At 30.5% G+C, this 23,563-nt stretch overlaps 2 protein-coding genes across 2 annotated transcripts; both read right to left on the bottom strand.

The window, feature by feature from the left end:
• Window positions 1-1,107: 1,107 nt before the first annotated feature.
• Window positions 1,108-2,154, bottom strand: LOC106317896. The gene is made up of 2 exons (XM_013755701.1): window positions 1,859-2,154; window positions 1,108-1,759 (listed from the first exon to the last, which is right to left on the bottom strand). The coding sequence occupies exons 1-2, from the start codon at window positions 2,071-2,073 to the stop codon at window positions 1,243-1,245; spliced, it is 732 nt and encodes a 243-aa protein (XP_013611155.1). The 5' UTR covers window positions 2,074-2,154; the 3' UTR covers window positions 1,108-1,242.
• Window positions 2,155-9,594: 7,440 nt separating this feature from the next.
• LOC106315124 lies at window positions 9,595-18,407 on the bottom strand. Its single transcript, XM_013752891.1, is given in 5 exon segments — window positions 9,595-9,721; window positions 10,344-10,389; window positions 10,392-10,410; window positions 18,018-18,113; window positions 18,159-18,407. Coding segments are annotated over 5 exon segments (537 nt in total).
• Window positions 18,408-23,563: the final 5,156 nt, after the last annotated feature.

The following is a 23,563-nucleotide window of genomic DNA, read 5'->3' as shown; positions in this document are numbered from 1 at the left end:
ATGTATTAAATATTTTTACATATTATGCAATAATAAATATATATTAAATAATTAAAAGTCAGTAACTATTAAATATATAATTAAATTGGTGTGAACATATAAATAAATTTTATTAATCCAAAAAATAATTTTTTTTATATTTGATAGGATATGTAAATAAATTTAAATGATATTAACATAGATAATATATTGTAGTATATTTTTAATATTAATGTAATGATTTCTACTCATATAGTTTTTTTGATCATTTGTATCTTTTATAGAAAAAAATTTAAATTACTGATAACAAAATTTTCATTGTGGGATTAATATTTTTAGTAATTTATAATTTTAAAAAAATAAGTTGTCAATGATCGTTCAAAACTTTTATCAAAAAAATTGTTCAAAGTAAATTTTGAAACTAAAATATTGTATTTTATATGGTTTATAGTTTAATTTAAAATGATATATATATTAATCTAAATAATTAATTAAATTAGATTTTTTACTTATATAATATTTGTAATCATTTGCACTTTGTCATAACAAAATTTTTAAACCATGGATTAAAATTTGAATGTGAGACTTTTAACAGTTTTAGTAATTTATAGTCGTTTATAAAAATTTAAAATATAACATATACATAAAAATATAAAATTTTATTATAGAGTTATTGTGGTTGTTTAATTTATTTAATAGTATAAAATTAAACAAATATAATATCAATTCTTTATTATTCAAAATTATTAATTGTCATATATACTTTAGTTATATTAAGCAATTCTGTAAATTTTATTTAAGAAAATAATAAAATACATTAATGATGAATTTATTATTAGTTTAATAAAAAAATTATTATATAATTAGATTGACCAACATATTTTTCTAATGATTCTTAATCTTAGTAATAACACGTGGCTTAAAAAAAAATGGTAATGTTTATCAAATAATATATAGGGGATTGATTCATACTTGTCCCTTTAAAGATAAATATGGTTTGGCATTTAAAACTTGGATTTGGATAAGAACAAATGAGAATTTTTGATTTCCAACTATCAGATTTGAGTGCGCCAAGATTTGGGCGATAACGAATAGATGACCTTTATTTTTATTTTTTAAAACACAAAATGAAAAAGATGTGTGGATCCAATTCATTCAAATATTTAAAACTCGTATATACATTCACCGGAGGTTACTCCAAAAACTAAAAAAGCCCAACTTCAAAAACATATTAAGATAATAACAAAACAACTGTTAACATTCCTACGAGTCACTGGACCCAATACCACTAGCCGTCGCCGGAAAACACCTCGGAATATCCGCCACTGAATACGATCTCCACGCACAAAAACCAGACGACGACGACTTAGTCGACTTCAAATCACCAAAAGACTCTTTACTCCTACTAGGATACAGCGGAGGAAGCATCATCATCTGGCTACCATGCCTCTGCCTAGGAGGAGATCCCGATGTCGTCGGACTCGATGATCCCGATGAATAAGATCCTTCTCTCGCCATCACACCAGCAGCAACCGCCATGGCGAGCGTCAACGCGCTCCTGCTCGAGCTCATGACGTGTTTCTTCGAGATCCCGCCACGTGGAGTCGTTTTGCTGTTCTCCCAGATCTGATGGCAGAGGAGATTCCTCCTCCTCCGGCTGTAAGGATTCTCCGGCTTCGCCAAGTCTTTCATCGACGAAGAGGAAGTCAACGCCGACGCAGCAGCTGCTAAGTTCGTGAAAGACTTTGACTTCCCGCTGTAATAGTTCGATATCCCTTTCCTACACAAAACCCACATTCGCAAAATCAGAAAGTTTCCAAATTTGTAGAAGATTCAGACAGGAGTTTCTAAATTCAGAAGTCTTGTCAGAGATTTTTACCTAACGGGCAAGACTTCTTCGAGAGATTCCATCAGATCAAGAGGTCCTTTGTACGAAGACTCAGCTTCGTCCTCCGACGACTTTCCCTCGCAGTGAAGCTCTTCTTCGTCGTCGCTGTTCCTCCCAATGGAAGAGGAAGCCGAGGAAGAAGAGAAAGACTCAGAAGAGGACTGATCACCGGTGAAATTAAACATATAAGATTCAACTCTATCCATTGCAATGATTTAGCAGAAAACCTTGAAACTTAACAATACAAGATAGATAGGAAATGAAAGAGGAGAGAAGATGAGATCTTTATATATACTACTAGGTGCTCTGGTGGTTTTCTTATAAACTTTAAATAATAAAAACAAAAAGCAATAAATATTATTTATCACGTTGTCATTAATTGTTTAAAATTTTTAAAGTGAGGAAGGAAAAGAAGAGGATAAGTTAAGTATTTGAGGGAAAGGACAGAGAGGGGACAGAAGTAACTGTTGGCTTAACCTTATCCTCTCATCCACGCATACTGCATGCACTTCTCACCTTCTTTTCTTTATTTCCAATTTAGTTCTCCAACTTCTCTTATTCACATATTGCCACCCCAAGTTCTTTGATAAAAAAAAATGTTATTCAATAACAATTTGGTAGAGTAGATTGATTTATGTTGTAAAATTATATTTGATTAAAAATATTATTTTATATTTCTTTTTCAAATAATTTTGCGTTTTTTTTTCTTCAGAAAATAATTTGCTTTTAAAAGAAAAAACTTGTTTATTTATTTGTGAATTTTGTACGTAAAATTTGAATTTGTCTCTACACTTTTTTAATTCATTTAATCAAAATATCTTTAATTTTGTTCTAAATTGTTAAATATTTACAGCAATAATATAAAATTTGTTATAAAAGAAAACTATTTGTAGATATTATCCAAAACAAAAAAAAATACTATTTGTAGATATTCCAGAAGTTGAAGGACTATTAGCAAAATTAGCCTCGTAAAATCAACATTGTTATCTTATACGATTTTTTTAATTCGTGGAAGATAGAGCCATGAAACTTCAACACGTGGCGTTTTGTTGACCGTTCCGGCTGGATAGGCACTGGGATGAATGTGACGTGTCGATGACGAGATGGGTCATCTTTTGTTGTCTGAAAAACGGTGAGGCTTATCCACATAACATATGAAGGAAGAACCACAAAAACGATTTAAGCCGACAGTCTTTCCTCTTCTGCTTGATTTTATTCATTTTTATTAATATTAATTTATTTTTAAAGAGTTGTTAATATTTTTCTTGGAAAAAAAGGAATTGCCGAATAGTATGCTTTCAAAGTTACCACTTTTAGAAGATTTTGATTCCTACATTATTACATGTCTAAATTTCAAGATTTTGTCATTAGTACTTTTTTTTTTGGTCGAACGCCATTTCTCATAAGTACTATACTTATCGTGATAATTAAAAATAAAAATAAAGATTGTCAACAACATTTTTGAATTATACAAAATAAATACTAACAGTAGAACAAATCGCATACTGCACGAGAAAGCTCAACAAAACTCAATCCGAATGTATGAAGCATGATCAGTTATAGATTTAGTAAAAATTTCAATAAGTAACTTTTTTTTACGAATTTAAAAATTTATATCTATGTACTCTTTAAAAAATCTGGAGGAGATAGACAAATATTTCATTTGTTTTGGTATGAGGTTAATTATTCATTTAATGTTATCATCTTGGTTTTAATTTGCTTCTCGTCTCCTCCTAGCTTTTTCTCTTTTACCCTTCTGGCATTGATTGTTTAATTTTTCGGTTTTAAGGCACCGAAAATACGACACTATATAAAAATGAAATTTTACAAAACAACTAGGTAGTCTTGGAATATAAATAATTATTAAGATAAGATACGTGCTTTGTGCAGGGTAAAATATTTATTAAAAAATTTATGTTTTAATATTGTAAAATCTGAAGATTTCTGATTATATATGTTTTTGTGGTCAAAATATATTTGGTATTTATATTTTTTTCAATATAAAATAGTTAAATAACACATAGAAAAAATATAGAAGTCTAAATCAACGTATTAAAATGTGATATCATTAATACTCAAATAATTATAAACTAAGAGTTGTGAAAAAATTTGATGCTATTTATAAAGGAAAACTCAACCGTAAATATATAGCATGCATAAGTAGGTTTTTGGATTGTTTGAAAAGTTAAAATAATTAGCATTAATTATCTAAAAACCATATTTTAGTGTGATACATTTAACCAATATTTATGTAAATTTTCAAAAACTACCACAAACATATTTGACAAGTTTGTTTCAATGGTCGAAATCATAAACTTGGTGACAAAATATATTATTATCTTAAATTAAACTTACCATATAGAACTGTTTCAAAATTTTGTACCAAGCTTGAAAATTCGCTGTAAGCATTAAATTGATAGTAAAGTTTTTTATTTATTTAAGCAGTGGTATAAAAAAATTAATTTAAACTTAACAAAAGAGCTTGATTATAAAATTGTGTATCACAATTAGGAATTTTTTTCTTCTAATGATAATAATACCGACAGTTTACGATTGATCATTCTTCGGCTCAATTGAAATTAAAAAGAACATTTAAGCGACCTCAATTATAGATTATCCGAAATAAGTAATTGTTTTCTAATTAAACATATTGTATTGAAAAATTTAAGATTTATGTATGATCAAATTTTTTTTATATGTATAAAATTTTTTATTGTTTATATAATCATATATATGTTGGGCCAATACATTTGAATATTTTCTTTTACTAACTTATCAGTAAATAAAATTTATATATTTTCGATTTTGAAGTTACACTAATTTTCAGAATATCAGATTTCTACTCTTTTTTGACAACATAAGATGGAAAATTAAAATATTAAAAAGACAATTACAAATTGGGTTAAGCTTATAATTTGAAATATAGTTTGTTTATGGGCCACATTAAGACAACATAAAATTTTGCAGCCCGAGTATTATTATACTTAAAGTCCAAATATAGAAAGATGATAATATTATTTGTTTGCAAACGATAATTTGTATATGATGAAAGTTATGGTAACATGATATATATCATTAACTACTACAAAAAATCATTATTAATATTTTTCTACACTACAAAAACACAATTAGGCATGTGCTAAATTTTTTCTTAATCTTCAATATAAATTTCCTAATTTAAGTTCTAAAGAATTATGTTACAAGAACAAATATTTGATATAGAAGTTCGTTTGGTAACAAAATAACTTAATTTATGTATTACTCTTTATGTAAATTTTTGTAGGCAAGGAAGACATGAGAACCGGACAATATTCTTCTTTTTTTCTTTTATTAACAAAACAATTTTGAATAGCTATGTCTCTTTGCTATTTTTTTTTATCAAAGCGTCTTTTTGCTATTAATAAAAAAAAACCAACACTTACAAAAAATCATTAGTTTCCGATTTATATCAAAAGCATGCAATACTTAGACCATAATATATATAACAAACTTTGATTTAAATTGTTGTCCAAGTAATACGGACTAAGAGTATATCTTACACCCTTTTTAAAAAAAGCTATTACATTGAATCACAGTATAAATCAACATTGAGTCATTTAAAGAAAGTTCCATTTAATCAGTTCGCCAAGTATTAAGTCTATCATATCATATACATTTATGTTTGGATTAATATAAATTTTCCTAACAATTGGATTTTGGACTTACTAATATTTCAATTAATTCTTATGTTGCCATGTAAGCCAAATTGACATCCTAATTAAGTGACACTTAAGCAAAACTCTTTTTAACTAATACTCTCTACGTTCCCGAAAGTAAGATTTTTAGATTTTTTTCTTGTTCCAGAAAGATATTTTCTATATTGTTAAGGTACTTTTTTATACTTTTGAGGAACATTAATTGAGAATATTTGAATTGATTAAATTTCATTGGTGGAAAATTATTGGAAGTGTATAATAAAGTAAAAAATAAATTAAATTATAAACATTTATTAAATCCTTAATAAGCGTGCATACTCTAGAAAATCTTACTTTCGAAAACATAGTGAATATAAACTTAAAGTTACAACTTTCTAAATATTTTTCTATTAATATATAGGGGATTACCTTCCTGGTGGGTATAATTCCGTTTGATATGGAATAATTAAACGTCTAAACAGTAACACAATATATATGTATGACATGTATAAATCTCATATACATATTAATTGAAGATCATTTAAAAAGTTGCAACTTTAACTTTGTACTAATTATAAAAAACCTTGATTAGGTGTCACTTAATTAGGATTTCAATTTAGCTTAGGTGGCAACTCAAGAATCAATTGAAAAAAATATTGGTCAAAAATCTAATTACTTGGGAACATGATATTAACCCAAAATATAAAAAATGTGTATTCTATCCTTAGATAAAAGCTATGGAACTACTTAATATGTCTAACATATATATGACAATTAATGATTATGAATAATAAAGATTTGATAACAATTTTTGCTTCATTCCTTATTTTTGTTTAATTTTATATTATTAAAAAAAATTAAACAATCACATTAACCATATAATAAAAAATAGATTTTTTCTTATATGATACATTTTGAATTTTTTTAAATGACTTTAAATTACAAAAAGATGTTAAAAATCCTTTTGAAAATTTGTGATCAATGAATTAATTTTTTTGTTATAACAAGATACAAATGATTATACAATCGTATTAATATGAATTTTTATTTAATAGATATTTATATTAATAATATATGTATATGTATATATATTTATATTTATATTAATATTGTTTAAATTAAACTATGTACCATTTAAAAATACATAAATATGTTAATTTTTAAACTTGCATTGAAAGAGTATTGAAACCTTAATATTTTAATTTTGAAATTTCCTAGAACCGATATGAACCATCATCATTTTCTTAAATTGGCCTAAAACAGATTTTAATGATTAAATAAATGGGTCACGTACAGAGTAATATGTGTTTTGGTTTAAAAATTGTTGCATACCCAAAATCAATATGAACTATCATCATTTTCGTTTAAAATTTTGTCACAATAAAAATATAGGGTTGGACAAAATATCTGAATCCATAAAAATCGAACCAAGGTTGATCCAAAGAATAGTACTGAACTTTAACAAAAATTAGTTAGATATCCGAATGGGTTCAAAATTTTGGTATCTAGAGAACCAGAACCGAACCCGATCCAAACTGTAATATTTTAGGTATCTGAATATATTCGAACAAGAATTATATATTTAAATATATTAATTATTTTTAAATTTAATATCTAAAAGAATATACAAAATATATAAGATGTTTTTATGTTATCCAAAATACTTGGAATATATACAAATAGTTGTAAGTACATGTTTAAAATAGTTAAAAATACTTAAAATACCTAAAATACTTAAAATATCCATTGATTTCCTATCCAAATATTTAAGCTAAACCAATTTTTATGTTAAGTTTAAGTATTTTGGTATACATTTATTCAAACTTATATGTTATATATTATTTTTATTTTTAGATTTTGAAAAATTCAAACTATATATGAACTTTAATTTTTGAAAAAAAAATAAATTGGTTATATGAACCCAAACTCGAACCAAACCCGCAAAGATCCAAACCGAACCAAATTTTTAAGGATTCGAATCGAACCAAATGGTACCCGAATGTCCACCTCTAATCAAATGTAAAAAATGTTATTGATAACAAAATATATATTATTTATCATATTTAAATATATTATATATTTTTTTTAAATCACCTCGCTCAGGACTCATGTTATTATCTATTACAGGTAATTTGGCAATCACAAAAGGAAGAAGACTAGTAAGGGTGGCTTGCGTTTGTGCCAAAAAAAAAAAAAAGTAAGGGTGGCTTGCGTAAAGCATTCGAATTCAATCAAAACTGCGTATCAACATAGGATCTCATCAGGATCATTGTCATGGGTCCTGCTTTAGCCCTCTTCTATAGACCCACTCTCATTACACTTTTCTCTTTTCAATAATATTTCAATTTGAATCTAACGTGTCCGAACCACTTAACCCCACTCGATGTTGTTGCCCCCCATCGAGTGATCCGTCCGATCATGTGGCGTTGAATCCCTTCATCCCATCTGCTCCACGTCGCCATTTATGTTATCCATAATCCACTTCGTAGCTATTTTCATTTAAATACTTAAATTAGTTGAGGCAAGTTTGATCCTTTGGTTGCTTATGTCTTTACACAACCAACTTTTTTTTTTAAATCAAAAACAACAGCTTGAGAAGGAAGCTCTTCTATTGGTCATCAAGTTTGTTTTAACTCTGGTTTTTCATCCTAATTCGTTCCTTATTTCTTACGTCTTAACACCATTTTCGTTTGCCAATACTGCCGTAGCCCATATCTAATAAGAAATATATATATATTTTTTGGGGGGAGTGTATTTGTGAAAGGAGAAAAAATTAGTGTCCTCGTGACTTCTCGTAAATCAATTTCTACCATCTGTTGCTAGATAGCCTTCTAACATTTTATGTTCCGTCCTAACCACGGCCGGTTTAATGTGATTAGAACTTTAGAGAAGCCATTACGAAAAGGAAAAATTCTATATCCCTTTATAAAATACTACTTTCATATTTTTGGATTCTTATATTTAAATAACCTATTAATAGCTCTTTCATATCAATTATTGAAAATTGATACTTATGGCCTATCCGCTTTGATCAGCTCGATCTTCTCTAGCTGCCTAATTGATTCAAACTACTCAGGTTTGGGCGGCTCTGGTCGTATGAGTTACTCAATATTAGGTTCTAGAAATACTCTGTACCAGATAACTCTGTACCAGATAACGTATGCTCACCACATAATTAGTTAGGCACTTTGATAATCACATGGTACTAACTGAAAAGACTTTTACCGCCGCCATTTTTCAATATCTCATGAAGAGTTTGTTGATATCTTTGAAGTAAAGTTCTGGCCTCTGGCCAGACAAAAGGGAGGAACTACAGACGGTTAAGAAGACCCAAACTAGCTAAAGTAAGCTCGTTAATAGTGATCTGTCGTATTCTTTTTGATCACATGGGTTTCATAGCTACAAAAACTATACAAGAATTAAAGAGATGGATGCTAGTGGACTATTTTCAATCGGTAGTACGTACTTTTATCTTTTGTAACCATTATGGAAGAGTAAATTGAGAATGTACAGAAGAAACTTAGAGTATATTTTAAGATTGCGACGTAGTCGTAGTAAATTGTTGATGTTTTTCTGGTCGTCAAAACTTTACAATAGGTTTCCAAAAATACCCGTGTCGGTGTTGTGTAGAACTATCAAGTGTTAAAAAGCTAAGGTTTGGGAGAGTTGATGAGTTCTTCTTTTTATAATTTTGAGAACTGAAAATAAAATTTACATTATCTAACGGAAGTGTAGTTTAGAAGACATGCGTTTGATTTACACTCTTACGAAGATGTTGTATTTGCTTTAAAATTCTAATGAATTCACGATCTTCTGGGCCATGCATGGTCGCATGGATTGATTTAGTAGAGCCGAACATCAATAAATAATCATCTCTTATATATCTCGGTATATTGTTCACAGGCTATATAGTTATCTAGTCTTATTGAATATTTCACATGGAATATAGTAAAAGATTTCTCAAAAGTATTTGACTGTCACAGATACTTTCTAATAAATGTTGACAAAATGAGGAATTTATCATAATTTCTTAGTTTAATATGGATGTTACAATTATGGTGAAGAAGAGGGAGGTAACAGGAAAGACATGACAATGCCATTGAATTCTTTGGACTTTTCCGTTTGGGGTATGTGTGATGTCTTTGGTATCACTCTCAGCTTCGCCTTCTTCCCCAACATCCTGGTAAATATACATAGTTAAATTACTTACTTTTTTTTTTTCTAAATCTTTATACTTACTATCAAATAAACACACATTTCCACATGCTTGATTCGTTTATAAGGATATTTTCATCTGTATTCCAAAATTTACTCCAAAAATAGAGTATGAATAAAAAACTAAAAAATTATTCTATTTATGGAATAATTTTTTTATTTTCTGTTCATACTTCATTTTCCATTTTATTTTTGGAGTAAGTTATGGAGTGGGAACAGAGATGCTCAAGCGGCATATTTTGGTATTAATTAATTTACATCATAGATATTGGTTATCCAGTGTTGTGTTTTACGTTCTATATATTTAGAAAGCTTACAGTGTCGCCACTAAACCTCAGCATCCTGGAACCATTTAAAAAAAACCATTATGACTCGAGCGAGAATTCTAATTGGAGAAAGAAATTAAATGGAACGAGGCAATGAACAGTGAACACCCAAAGCTCTATGCTATTGAGATATAATGAAACCATATGTGTTGAGAGAATTAAGAGCCATGCATTTTCAAATGGATTAAGATATTAGATAATTTTATAAAATGCACTTATTTATTGCATTGATTAAGATATTAACAATTTATAAAGACTTACTCTCTGAGGTCATGGGCCATTATCAGAGGGAAAACCTGATCTTTCTCCCCCATATCAGCATTACATCCTGCATGATTCATGCTTATTTATCACTTAGGTATATAGTCATTTAGTTTAAATCAATTAAATGGATTAAGACATGAGATAAGTATTTTATGTATATATGTCACTTATTTCTTGCCACTTGTAATTATGTAATAACATAAACTAATTTGTTGTAATCACTTAGTTTAGGGACAAATACAATGATAAAACAAAACTACTCTAGTTATACCACTACTCTACTCGTTAGAGCATATCCAATATAAAATTCCATTTTTTCCTTCAAAATAGAGTAAATAAGAAAATAGAGTAAAATTGATACAACTCAACTCTATATCTCACTCCATAATGGAATAATGAACAAAAAAAAATAGATTACTCTATTTATGGAGTAAACTCTATTATATGAAATGTAAAATTAAGTTGGGTTGAAACATTTCTTATTCCATATTTCATTTTATTCCATTTTAGAGTAGAATTGGAGATGTCCTTAAGCTTATGGGGCATTGTAGGTTTATTGCAGCCTCGACTATTGCAAGCCTTTTAAAATGTTAATACGCAGACGCTTTAAAGGTCACACTAAAATTTGATCCGCGCGTCCGCGCGGTTTCTTTTTTCAAATTCTACACCAATATTTATTATTGTTTACTATATTTTTTTATATTTTAGAGTGTTGCCTTGTTGATATAGTATTTTATTGATATATTATTGTATTTTGATAAACAAATCAAAGGGATATATTGCATAAGTTATTTTATATTTGATTTATATAGGCCGCATGAATAATATATATTGTATTTGGTTATATATATATATATATATATATATATATAACCAATTAAAGTGAATGAGGGTGATTGGTTGGGCTTTATCTCTCTACTTTAGCTTTATTTATTTTTAAATCACTAAATTTTACCAATTATGCTGTAACTTTACTTTTAAAAATTAAAGTCTACATCAAGTTTTTATTTAGTTTTATCAATCATGCTTTAGCTTTATTTTTAAAGCTACAACAAAAAAAAATAAAGCAAAACTTTTTCTTATGTATTTTAGGCAAAAATGCTACATCATCTTTTTATAGGCTGTAGAATCTGTAAAATGAAAAAAATATCTATAATATCAAATAAATTATATAATCATAATAAAAACTTTTATAAATATTTTAATTTTTAATTTGAGTGTTTTTTAATTATTAAGATATTTAAATAATATAAATATTATTTACATATCACATTTTAAATTACAATAAATTTTGATAATTTATTAAAAAATATTAATATAAATTATTTTAATTCATATTAAATAATAATTTTATATATACAACACATATTTCATATATTTTATTTTAAAATATCTATAGCCTATAACTTACAGCTATAACAAATTTAACTACAACAAAAGTCTCTGCAGAAAAAGTCTACAGTAACAACTTTACAGATACAACCAATTTATTTAAAGCTAAACATCTACAGTTAAATTTTTAAAGCCACAGTCGAAGCAATCATCACCAATATTAATATTTTTTCTGAAACCAAACACTTTTTGAAAAAAGCTTAAGAGGATATTTTTACAAACCAAGTAAATCTCATATTTTAATGCAAATTTACTAACTTTCATTTTTGTATTCTTATATTTCACGGTAATATTTTTTAAACTAAGGTCATATTATATATTAATATTATTTAATAGTTTATAGTCTAAGCATTAGAATAATAAAAAAAATAGTTTTGAAAATATGATTAGTCTAATATTTTAACTTGAAATTACTTACTTTCATTTTTGTATTCTTACATTTCTAATATAGTTGGGTAACTCCACAGTAATATTTTTAAAACTAAGGTTATGTTATATATTAATATTATTGGATAGTTTATAGTTTAAGCATTATAATTTTTTTTTTTAAATCAGTTTGGTTCACTATATATCTAACATATTTAAAGAGGGCCAATATATTTTAATGATTGTAGATAAATATGAAACATAGTAACTACAAAATGGACCTTCCTTCACTCGTTGGTTGGAAAAAGGCTTAACCTGTATAATAAAAAAGAACAAAGGTCTGGTTAGCAAGTAGATATTATTTTTGTTAATGGATAGCTTTAATTTAGAGGTTTGTTATGTTAAGTTAGTAAGATGTTCAATGGTTTTAGGAATATTTAATGGATTTATTAACAGTTTTGAATGTTTTGAATATACCAAATCGATAGGAAATCTGTAATTCCTATTTTAATTCTATTTCCAACTATATCAATAGAAAATCTATAATTATTGATTTTTCTGTTTAAAAAAATTAAATTTCGAAATCATATTCACAATTACTATATACTAAAATAAATGTTTTTAAATTGTATATATATTTCATGTTACATTTATAATCCGGTCTAGTGATTTTCTCGTCAATTACATTGTTATAGTTATTTGCTAGTGAGTTTTAATGTTAACTGTTGTAAAATGGATTGTAAAAAATTAGACACATGATTTAATACTTCTGGTTTACTAATATACTAGTGTTACTCCTGTGCTATGCACAGGTCAAAGTTATTGTGTTTTAAATTATTTTATCATAATGTTTAATCAAAAAAATTTAGTATTTTAATCAAATATTGTAACATGAGGGTTGTTGCATTGAAACAAAGCGGTTAGAAACTGTAAAACAAAATTTTTGTGTTGTTTTTAAAATAAATGATGGTTATTTATCTATCTTATTCTACTCATTTGAAGATCGTCTCGGTTAACTTATGCCAAGAATAACGGGTGAAATTCTAATATCGGAGAGGTACTGGGTGTATAGATGGAAAACATGAAGCCATTAAGGTACAATTATTTTTCTGAATTAATCAAGTTTTGTTATAGAAGCATGTGATCAGTAGATAAATTATAAACATAGTATATGATCTTTTGTTTTACAGAAGAAGTAGTATGAAATCTACAGCCTGTATCCATTAATTAAGACTTCTATTAACACTACATTTTATCCTCTAACAATTCAACTTATGTTTTTCTTCATTGATATCCCGAGTCACACATGTTTTGTGTTAAATATAGTGGTAATTGTCCATAAGTTTTTGACTTTATAATGTGGTGTTAATACACCATTCCTGATGTGTAGCAATTTATATGGTTGGAATCAGATACTTGTATTTTTCATGTTTTCAAATACTCTATTTTTCTCTTACTTAAATGGAAATATAAAAAGTTAACATTTATATCAACACCGAAAAACATAGTTCAAAGAAAAAGTATAATAAGCATTTTGAAAGATAGGAAACAAAATATCACTAACCTAGTATATTTTCGTAGTTGATTAAACCTTGTCCACTCTAAAAAAATATGAAGTTTGATTTGCCTTTTTTTCTAAAACATTGTGAAAATTATCATCCTCATGTGTAGTTTCCTATATTCATATAAAAAAACTGAATGGATTCGTGACAATATGGTTATAGTATAAGAAAAGTTTTTATTGTTACCTTAATTTTGGATATAAATTGCTGCAACTTTTTCCCTGGTGCTTACTGAAAATGAATTGATGGTTTGTTTCTTCAGATTTTCTTCGTTGTTAGAAACTTCCCCTTCTGTCATATTTGATGTTGCTTCAAGTTTTATGATGATTCATGAAATCTTTTTACTGGCAAACATAGTAGAAATCCCTTGTCATCTTCTTTCAAATATGTGTTCTCCGTCTATAAGAAATAGGTAACATAATTTTTTAAAATATAATTGACAAAAACAGAAATGAAACTTAACTTAGGAGACTTGGAGTTGCAAGAACACGTGGGATTGATTGCTCATATTTTTCCATCGCTATATAATAACAATGAAACACTTACCGTATCATTTTTGATAACGTGAACTGGCTCCTACTTTTGATAAATCAATTACAAATTACACAATCTTTGATGATAGATAAAGCGTAGAGAAGAAAACAATAAGTTTTTAAATTTTATAGAGAAGAAAATAGTTGGAGAACGAAGAAGTTAACTAAAACGTGAGATGAAAATTTTGAGAAAAATCAGGAATTTAGGTAGTTGAAGATTTGGATTGTACAAAAATAGAAGATGAAGAAAATAAAATTTTAATTGTTTTTTTAAAGCTTTGCCATGTGTCAAAATTTTAGTAGCCATGTGATTGTGCTTTAGTATATAAGGGATAAACCAATTTATGAAGAGTTTGGAATGTGGTGCACGAAAGATACATTTTTATTGGTTAGAGAAATACAAATGTAATTATTGGGTAAACAAATCTTAATGGGATGTCCCAAAAAAGAAAAAAAAATGTTAGTGGGCTTGACCTAAAAGCCAAATATATTAGTGAAAGTGTAGATTAAATGTTAGTGGCATTCAGAGGTAGTTATTTAGAAAAATTAAGGGTCAAATACCAAATGTACTTCAGTTTTAATAGTTTAGATATTTTTTTGGATATAAAATATATTTGATTTATCAAAATCTTTACTGGAAATGTAAATGCCAAATTCAAAAAATCAAAATTCCGTTTGGTTAAATTGAACACTAGCAAGACATATTGATACTAATTTAAAGTTTTAGGGTCTACGTACGTGCTACTAATAAGATAATTATCAGACAACTATCCAATCAAATATTGCACCATAGGGATCTCCTTTTGTTTTAATGAAAAACTGTAGTTACTTATATAGTTTTTCAAAAACAAAGAAGTTGTAGATATAGAAAGTAGATACTCAAAATATCTTAGCTCAAATGCCCTACGTCTAGTGTAATATATATATATGTTGTACATTCATTCTAAAATGATTATTCAGCCTATTACCTTATATATGGTATCAGAGCTCATATCTTTGCTTGGATCAAAGGACACAAAGACTCTACTCCTCCAGACATGTTCAGTTTCTTGAAGATACATTCCCTTTCCATACGAAAACATCTCCTCCAGCCCCATCTCACCCTCCCTCGGAACCTGAACATCCAGCTAGCTCAAATCCCGAAACCATAGTGGTACCACTCGGTCAGACTCGTTCCATCGCGCCACCGTGCTCTGTCCAACACCAGAATCTGCAGCAGTCATTGTCACCGACGAACTCTTTAGCTTCGCCAGACAATGCGAGTCCGTCTATCCCGAGCTCTGATCCAACTCGTGGAGACCAGATGGGCTCGGAAAGATCAACAGGTATGTTTCCTCACCCTTTACCTACAGATACTGAAACCACAAATGCAAACCTTCCCAGTGAATCAGCTCCCACAAATGCACCCCAACCACCAAACTCACCTTCACAGTCAGAAACCCTTAGCCAAAATCCTGCTCCGCCAGCTCCTCCTAACCAACACTCCATGAGAACCCGTTCCAAAAACAATATCACCAAACCCAAAACCAAATTTTCCCTCAATGTCCAAACCCGTCCCATTATCCCAACTACCGTGAATCAAGCTTTGCGAGATCGAAAATGGCGCAACTCAATGTCTCTTGATTTTGATGCTATTACACGGAATCATACTTATGATTTGGTTCCACCGGCTCCAAATCAGAATGTGATTGATACTAAGTGGATTTTTACTCTAAAGTATCTTCCTAATGGTGAAATTGACAGGCATAAATCGAGGATTGTTGCTCGTGGATTTAATCAGCGATATGGTATTGACTATGCGGACACTTTCAGTCCAGTAATCAAGTCAACTACAGTCCGCTTAGTTCTGGAACATGCAGTCCGTAATGATTGGACGATCAGACAACTCGACGTCAATAATGCTTTCCTTCAAAGAACTCTCCAGGATGAGGTATATGTATCTCAACCACCTGGTTTCGTTGATAAGGACCGGCCTCATCATGTCTGTCGTCTGCGAAAAGCTCTCTATGGGGCTTAAACAGGCCCCACGAGCTTGGTATGAGGAACTGAAATGAACTCTCTTGGCCGCTGGTTTTTGAAATTCGGTTGCTGATACTTCCCTCTTTACTTATAGTCATGGACAACATCTGGTCTATATCCTTGTCTATGTCGATGATATTGTGGTCACAGGAAGTAGTATCTCCTTGGTTAATCAGTTCATCATAATGTTGGCTAAACGGTTTTCGATCAAAGATCTTGGGCACATTTCGTATTTCTTGGGTATTGAGGCAACACGGACATCAAAGGGTCTTCATCTCATGCAAAATAAATATATTCAAGACTTGCTAGCCAAGACAAATATGCTGAATGCAAAGACAGTCTCTACGCCTTTAGCCACACATCCGAAGTTGACTCTGAAGTCAGGCACGCCTCTACTCAACCCAACTGATTATAGACAAGTTGTGGGATGCTTGCAGTACTTAGCATTCACGAGGCCGGACATCGCTTATGCTGTTAATAAGCTCTCGCAGTTTATGCATCAACCCACCGAAGATCATTGGCAAGCAGCTAAACGTGTTCTCCGCTACCTTGCAGGTACCCCAAAGAATGGTATCTGGATACGCCGAGACTCACCTCCGACACTTCATGCGTACTCTTATGCGGACTGGGCCGGTGATCCCGATGATTACATCTCCACCAACGCCTACATCATATATATTGGAACTACACAGATATCTTGGTCTGCGAAGAAGCAATCAGGTGTGGCAAGATCCTCAACAGAGGCCGAGTACCGCTCAGTTGCCAACACAGCGTCCGAACTCATGTGGGTCTGCTCACTCATGAAAGAACTTCACATACTAGTCACCTCTTCACCTCTTATATATTGCGATAATGTCGGAGCTACGTATCTTTGTGCTAATCCTGTGTTTCACACCAGAATGAAACATGTTGCCTTAAGATTAGCACTTCATACAAGCTCATGTCCAATCTGGTGCTCTGCGTGTCTCTCATGTATCGACGACCGACCAGTTGGCGGATGCGCTAACAAAACCACTATCTCGCTTGCGGTTCCAAGAACTCTGTTCCAAGATTGGCGTCAGAAACCTGCCTTGATTTTGCGGGGGCGTGTAGATATAGAAAGTAGATACTCAAAATATCTTAGCTCAATTGCCCTACGTCTAGTGTAATATATATATGTTGTATATTCATTCTAGAATGATTATTCAGCCTATTACCTTCTAGAAGTATCATTAATTAAAGGGCAAATCTCCAAAATAGCACATTTCTAAGTTTATATTACAAAAATAACACTCAAAAACTAAAATGACCAAAATAGCATTTTATCTTTTGAAAAATTTAAAATTTTTTTATTTTTCAAAATTTGAAATCTTATCCCCAAAATCCCAATTCTCAACTCTAAACCCTAAACCCTAAACCCTAAACCCTAAATTCTAAACCCCACCATTTAACTCTAAACCCTAAAACCTAAACCCCACCCTTTAACTCTAAACCCTAAAACCTAAACCCTAAACTCTAAACCCTAAACCCTAAACCCTAAACCCTAAACCCTAAATCCTAAACCCCACCCTTTAACTCTAAACCCTAATGTCTACGCTAATTTACTATAATGGTATAAACATTTATTTATTTCTTTTGATAAAACATTAAATGCTATTTTTGTGACTTTTGACCTTGAATTTTAGTTTGGGAACAAAAACTTGATTTAGTGCTATTTTTGTCTTTTTCTCTTTATTAAATGTCAGAAACCAAGTAACGGAGTTATATATTAACGTTGGGATAGTTTAAAAATGGTGATACTGTGATAGCGATTAGCAAACCTGTTGAATCGGTGAAACGTTTGTTTTGTCGTCGCTCCCAATACTGAGCCCCTCCAGAAGTACTGTCTTTTCCCCTCTCTTCTCCGAATACATTTTCTGTGTGTTTCCCCATTTTTGAATATTATTATATATTAATCATGCAAAGCCAAACTCAGGTTTCAATAGCGATATACATTTCTGTCTGTTCCATTGCCATACAGCGGAGGGGCCAAAGCCGTGGAGGAGGAGGAGGGACGGCTTCTGTATGTTTTCCAACGGTGGTGGACCCCAGTATTGTATGGTGGTTTCGGAGTCGATGGAAAGGGTTTGTAGAGAGAGACCAGCGGAGGAGAATCTCCGGCGAAGTATTGCCTCAACGAACTTTGCGATGCTCAGAAATGACGGAGCCATTTGTTTTTGTACAATAAGAAAGCTTTTTAAAGAGCCAAACGTTATTAACTAACTAGTGTAGGCCCTCCCTAGGGGCTGAGATTTGATATATTGATTTTTACTGAGTATATAATTTTGCGTAAAGTTTTTTTAATGTTAAATTAGATGTGAGTATAATTACGTTGTATAGACCAAATTTTATCTATATAACAAAATTTTTTGTGTAAATTTACTTTTTCTAAATTATTTTATGTAAATTTACCATAACTGATTTGATTTTTCATAAAAAGTAATATAAACATTAAAATAAATTTACGTGATCGAAACACAGTATTTTAGTCAAAATGATTCTCATTCTCAAGCACAAAAGTATCTTATGTTCATTCGAATCCAGTCAATTATGCATCAGTGATGGTGTATATCGTTGCATTGCAATGAATTTATAACTTCATCTCTTACACTCTTAGTTAATATATAATTTTAATGTATCTCTATTCTAAGTTTATTTTTGTTTTAGAATAAGCTTTTGTTTGTTCAAATATAACATAGAAGGCCTTTTAATTTCCATCTGATAAGCAATACACTGACCAAATATTGTTACTTCTACTTCAAGCTTGTGCTCCGTTATTGTGGCACATATTTTTCTAAGTAGTGTCACGAAATTTATTTTAAAACGAAGATGACTGGTTAAAATCTGAAGATGGAACCATTTAGCCCGCGAAAATATTTAAATATTATATTTAATAATAAAACTTCATTTATGGTCATATTTATTCTGTTGTGCAGACTTTTTAGTGTAAATTTGTTATTATTAGCATAAATAGACAAAACCAAACCGGTTAAAATACAATAAGCATAAATAGAAAATTAGATATAATTACATCATACAGTTAAATAATCTCAATTTTCTCTGTATTTAGTTATAGATAGCAATTTACAACTTAACCCGCATAATAAATCGTAATCTTGAATGCGCAGATTTCTCACAACCGGAACGGTTTATTCACATCATTAATATCACTTGTGTATAAATTTGCGTTAGTGTACATACATATTATAAAACTTTGATCTTTTTAAACCTATTAAGAAAAAATGTTGAATATTCAATATTAATTTGTAATAAACTATAAGGGAAAAAATATATCCCAAAACTTTTAACAAATATATATTTTAAAAAACAATCATTTTAAAGTTTACAATTTATCAGTAAACAATATACTGAAAGTGTATAAAATGTCTTTTTGAAATAAATATTTTTTAATAAAAACGGAGATTTTTTGAAACGGGATAGTATATATCTAAAACATTAATTAAACAAAAGACCAAATATGAAAATGTGTAAAGATTGGCACAACTAACAGTCAAACGAAACAGCCAAAACATCAATGGTTCAAACAATATGAAGTCGATGCTTTTTTAAAAAAAAAATTGTCATATTAGTCGCTTCAGGTGAAGGCTATTTAATTGAGACATGGCTTCTGTGAGATAAGATTGCATAAAGAGAGAAGCCTTCACTCCATCCCAATGAACTGTCAAATGCTTCATGAACTTTGGGCAGATGACTTCCTCGATGTCACTCATGAGTAGATACAAATGAGAGACTTATTAGATAATTAAGCTACGATTAAAGCTTTTATAGCTATATAGTGAACTAAATATAATACTTTTAAGAGAATGCATCTGCTAAGGGTGTGAATCTTTTGATTATTGAACTCTTTCATCTTCATGATACAGTAGGGACAAACAAAATAATCAACTTTGATGAAGAATATACACACTATACTTGGTCACAACTCACAAAATCTATTTGTATTAAACAACAAACTTAAAAGCAAAAACTAAAGATACGTTCAAGATGTTGTACCTGGATCCATGCTCCATAATAACTTCGGTCATCTAAAAATAATTAAAAAGTAGCTCAAAACCATTAGGTCATGAAACATTTCGTCAGAGCAACAATATGAAACTCATTTACATACAAACCATTAGAATCAAACAAATTCCATTTGCTAACTCAGTAGCAAAAAAGACCTCAGAGCCAGACAAAAGGTCAAATTAAGTTTCATAGATTATTTCATGGTTAAGTACCTAACAGCAGCATCTTATATAGTTAACCCCCGAGGATCCACAGTTCCAAACAAATTTACTCTATATAAGCTATAAAAAAATATGCTAAAAGGAATGGGTAAAACTGAAACAAAAGCCAATAACTTTACCTTTAGCGTCTCGTGCCTTGTCCTGTAATATGTGAAGCTCAAATTTAGTTGTTGTCGAGGAAAAAAAAGGTAGTTGTCAAGGCAGCCCATAGGAGTTGAACCTATCAATACCACCCTTATTCTATAGATTAATGGAGTTAGCGATAACTAATTTTAAGAAATAATAGATGAGCAGACATCTTCTTCCAACTTGCTTATCCTTTTTGGACCAAATGTAAGCGGCTTTGTGATCAAATGTGTCAGCAATGCCATTACCACGATAAAAGTATTTGCACAGTGTCTATTTCAGCTAAGAAAATGATTCCAAATAGAAAGAAAGTAGCAACTTAACAAAACCCTGAATATGCTTCTAAGGGTTCATAAACTGATGACTATACACTTCACTACGTTCTCTGTAAATCTAATGAGTGTCCTATATCATATTTCACATACCAGTAGAAGAACTCTCTAGCTCCTTTTCTAGCTAAACATATTTAAACTTGAGAACCAAGCCAATCTAGAAGCTGTCTGAAGCATACCGTAAACATGGATCAAAGCTTCTCACGATCTTGCAAGTAAAGGGTGGTAGCATCCATTGTCTGTGTGGTCGTTTCAACAAAAGCTTCTACGTGATCAGACCCAGTCAATACAAATCCTCTTGTATGCATTCAGAACATCGCTGGCTTTGATTTCAGGGATGTGAGACACATCTTTCACCACTGACACATCACCGCCTGAAACACATATACAAAGGAATCATAATCAACAAACACCTTCTACATGAATCATAATAAACATATAATAAATCTGGCAGCTTGATAATGTTGTGATCATAATCAACAAACGCCTTCTACATGAATCATAATAAACATAAAAACCTATCAGCTTGATAATTTTGAGATTACATGCCGGAATAATTTAACGTTACTATGTATCGGATATTAGAGAAATCGATCAATCAACAAAAGAATCTGAAACTTCTCACCTTCCGGCTTTTGTAACCGTTCATCGGTGAGGAAGCGGCAGCGACCGAGATTTCCTTAAAGTTCCTCTTTGTCATCACTGGAAGAAGGCAGTGAGAATCACTTTCCTGCTCACGCACAGACCTAGCCACTCTTATCGTTCTGCTATTTACAGTAGATTCCTGAACCTCTTCAGCAACGCGAAAGAAAAGATCCTTCTCCCACTGATCCAAGCTCGGCGTCATGTTTTGAGAGAAAAAAAGGTGATAATCTTCGAAAATGGGAAACACATAGAGAGAGATTTTTTTTGTGTGCAGCCGAGGAAGACGAAGAGCGGTAGAAAACCCAAATATGAAGCCCAAAAATATTAAGAGAATCTTAAATGAAACGGTGAGTTTTCGGCAAAATGACAGGTGTCACGCCCAGCTTCACTGATTTTATGACGTGGCATTCTCCTGTGAGAGAGTTATCTACTTTATATTATTAGACTAGGGTCGGTCCGGGCTACGTCCGGATTTTTTATTTAAATATTAATTATAATCATATATTTATGTTATTTTGATATATAAATATTATATAAATATAAGTAGCTAGATAATTATAAAATTATAAAATTATTTAAAATTATTTATTGTTTTCTGTCTTATGAATTTCAATTAACCCAATTTCTTCCAATAAAATTTTCCGTTTATTTATTTATCGAATGAAACTTGTGTAGGTTAAAATCATGCATGCATTTAAGCTGAATCGAATCTAAAATAAACCGAAGTAAATCCGGTTATGTTCTGTCATTTTTCTTTGAAACAAAATGCTCAAAAGAAAAGACCCAATGGAAATTGAACGCATTGCTTCCTGTCTATTTTCCTTTTAAGTTTAAAATCTGTATCTCATATCCCACCAACACTCATGTCTCTGCGCGTGTATAGCACTTCCATTCATGTTAATTCTCAATAACTAATTAAAAATGAAATAAAAACCTTTGATTGCTTCCCTTATCTTCTTATGATTCGTTCGGAGCAATCTTTGCTTTGATAATATCTATATTTCTTTAGACAAAAAAAAAACTATATTTCTCTCTTGATCGAGTCATAGCGGAATTGAGAAACCGATCTTATTTACTCGCCACCGCTTAAACTGTGGAATGTTTTTATTAATTGGCTTGATTTTCTTTTTTAACCTCTTCAGTGTTGTTGCTCATCATCTTCGTCCCTCTACCTCTTCATACTCTGCAAAACTCATCGCCAATAATTTTAAACTCTTGAATGTTATTGAGTTACCAGAGGTGGCGACGAAATGAACCGTCACCGTTGATATCGCCTCCAACCAAGGCGAAGTCAGTAGCATCCAGAAACTCACGGTACGCTCCTTCTTTTCCTTCTCGTTTCCAAAGTTTCAGTCTTTACATATGTTTTCATTATAGTGGTTATCTCTCTAAATTGTAAACAATTATGAAACGCAGCAGCCCACATCAAAAGTTAATGAAACGATGAGTTTAAGGCAAAGAGGACAGGTGTCGCACTCACAATCAACGACGAGACGGTGGTGGTGGCGTCGGATCTGAGAACCGATGATGGTGGTGATGCAGGACTTTTCAAGGGTCCAAGATCAAATCAATGTAGTATAAAAGATTGTCAAACCAATCCTAGGTGATTCTAAAGCAAAAAGAATGCAAGTGCATGCTTAAGCTAAGTGCAATCTGGTTTTAAAGATGGTATGAACTAAGAACTAATAAGCTAATGCAATAAAGTAATGATCTTTCTTTCTCAATATGAAGCAAGAGGACTCATGGGGCTAGGCATTTGATCTCGGGAGATGTAGATCCAATCTAAGGGTGGCAAGATATCAATCAAACACTTTCCTTATGCCTAGACACTAAGCTAAACAAGCTCTATCTCTAGATGAATGTTCTTTTGGTAAAGCAACTCAAGCATCTAATCTCTTAGGTTGAATGTTACTAAAGCAAACATGGAGAACAAGTCCAATAGCAATCCTAACTCCTTTAGCAACTAATCTCTTAGGT

This window comes from Brassica oleracea, chromosome C9 (assembly GCF_000695525.1).
Source record: "Brassica oleracea var. oleracea cultivar TO1000 chromosome C9, BOL, whole genome shotgun sequence".
In the NCBI taxonomy this organism is placed as follows: domain Eukaryota; kingdom Viridiplantae; phylum Streptophyta; class Magnoliopsida; order Brassicales; family Brassicaceae; genus Brassica; species Brassica oleracea.
The sequence above is the reverse complement of the archived record's forward strand: the minus strand, read 5'-3'. Positions and strand labels throughout refer to the sequence as shown.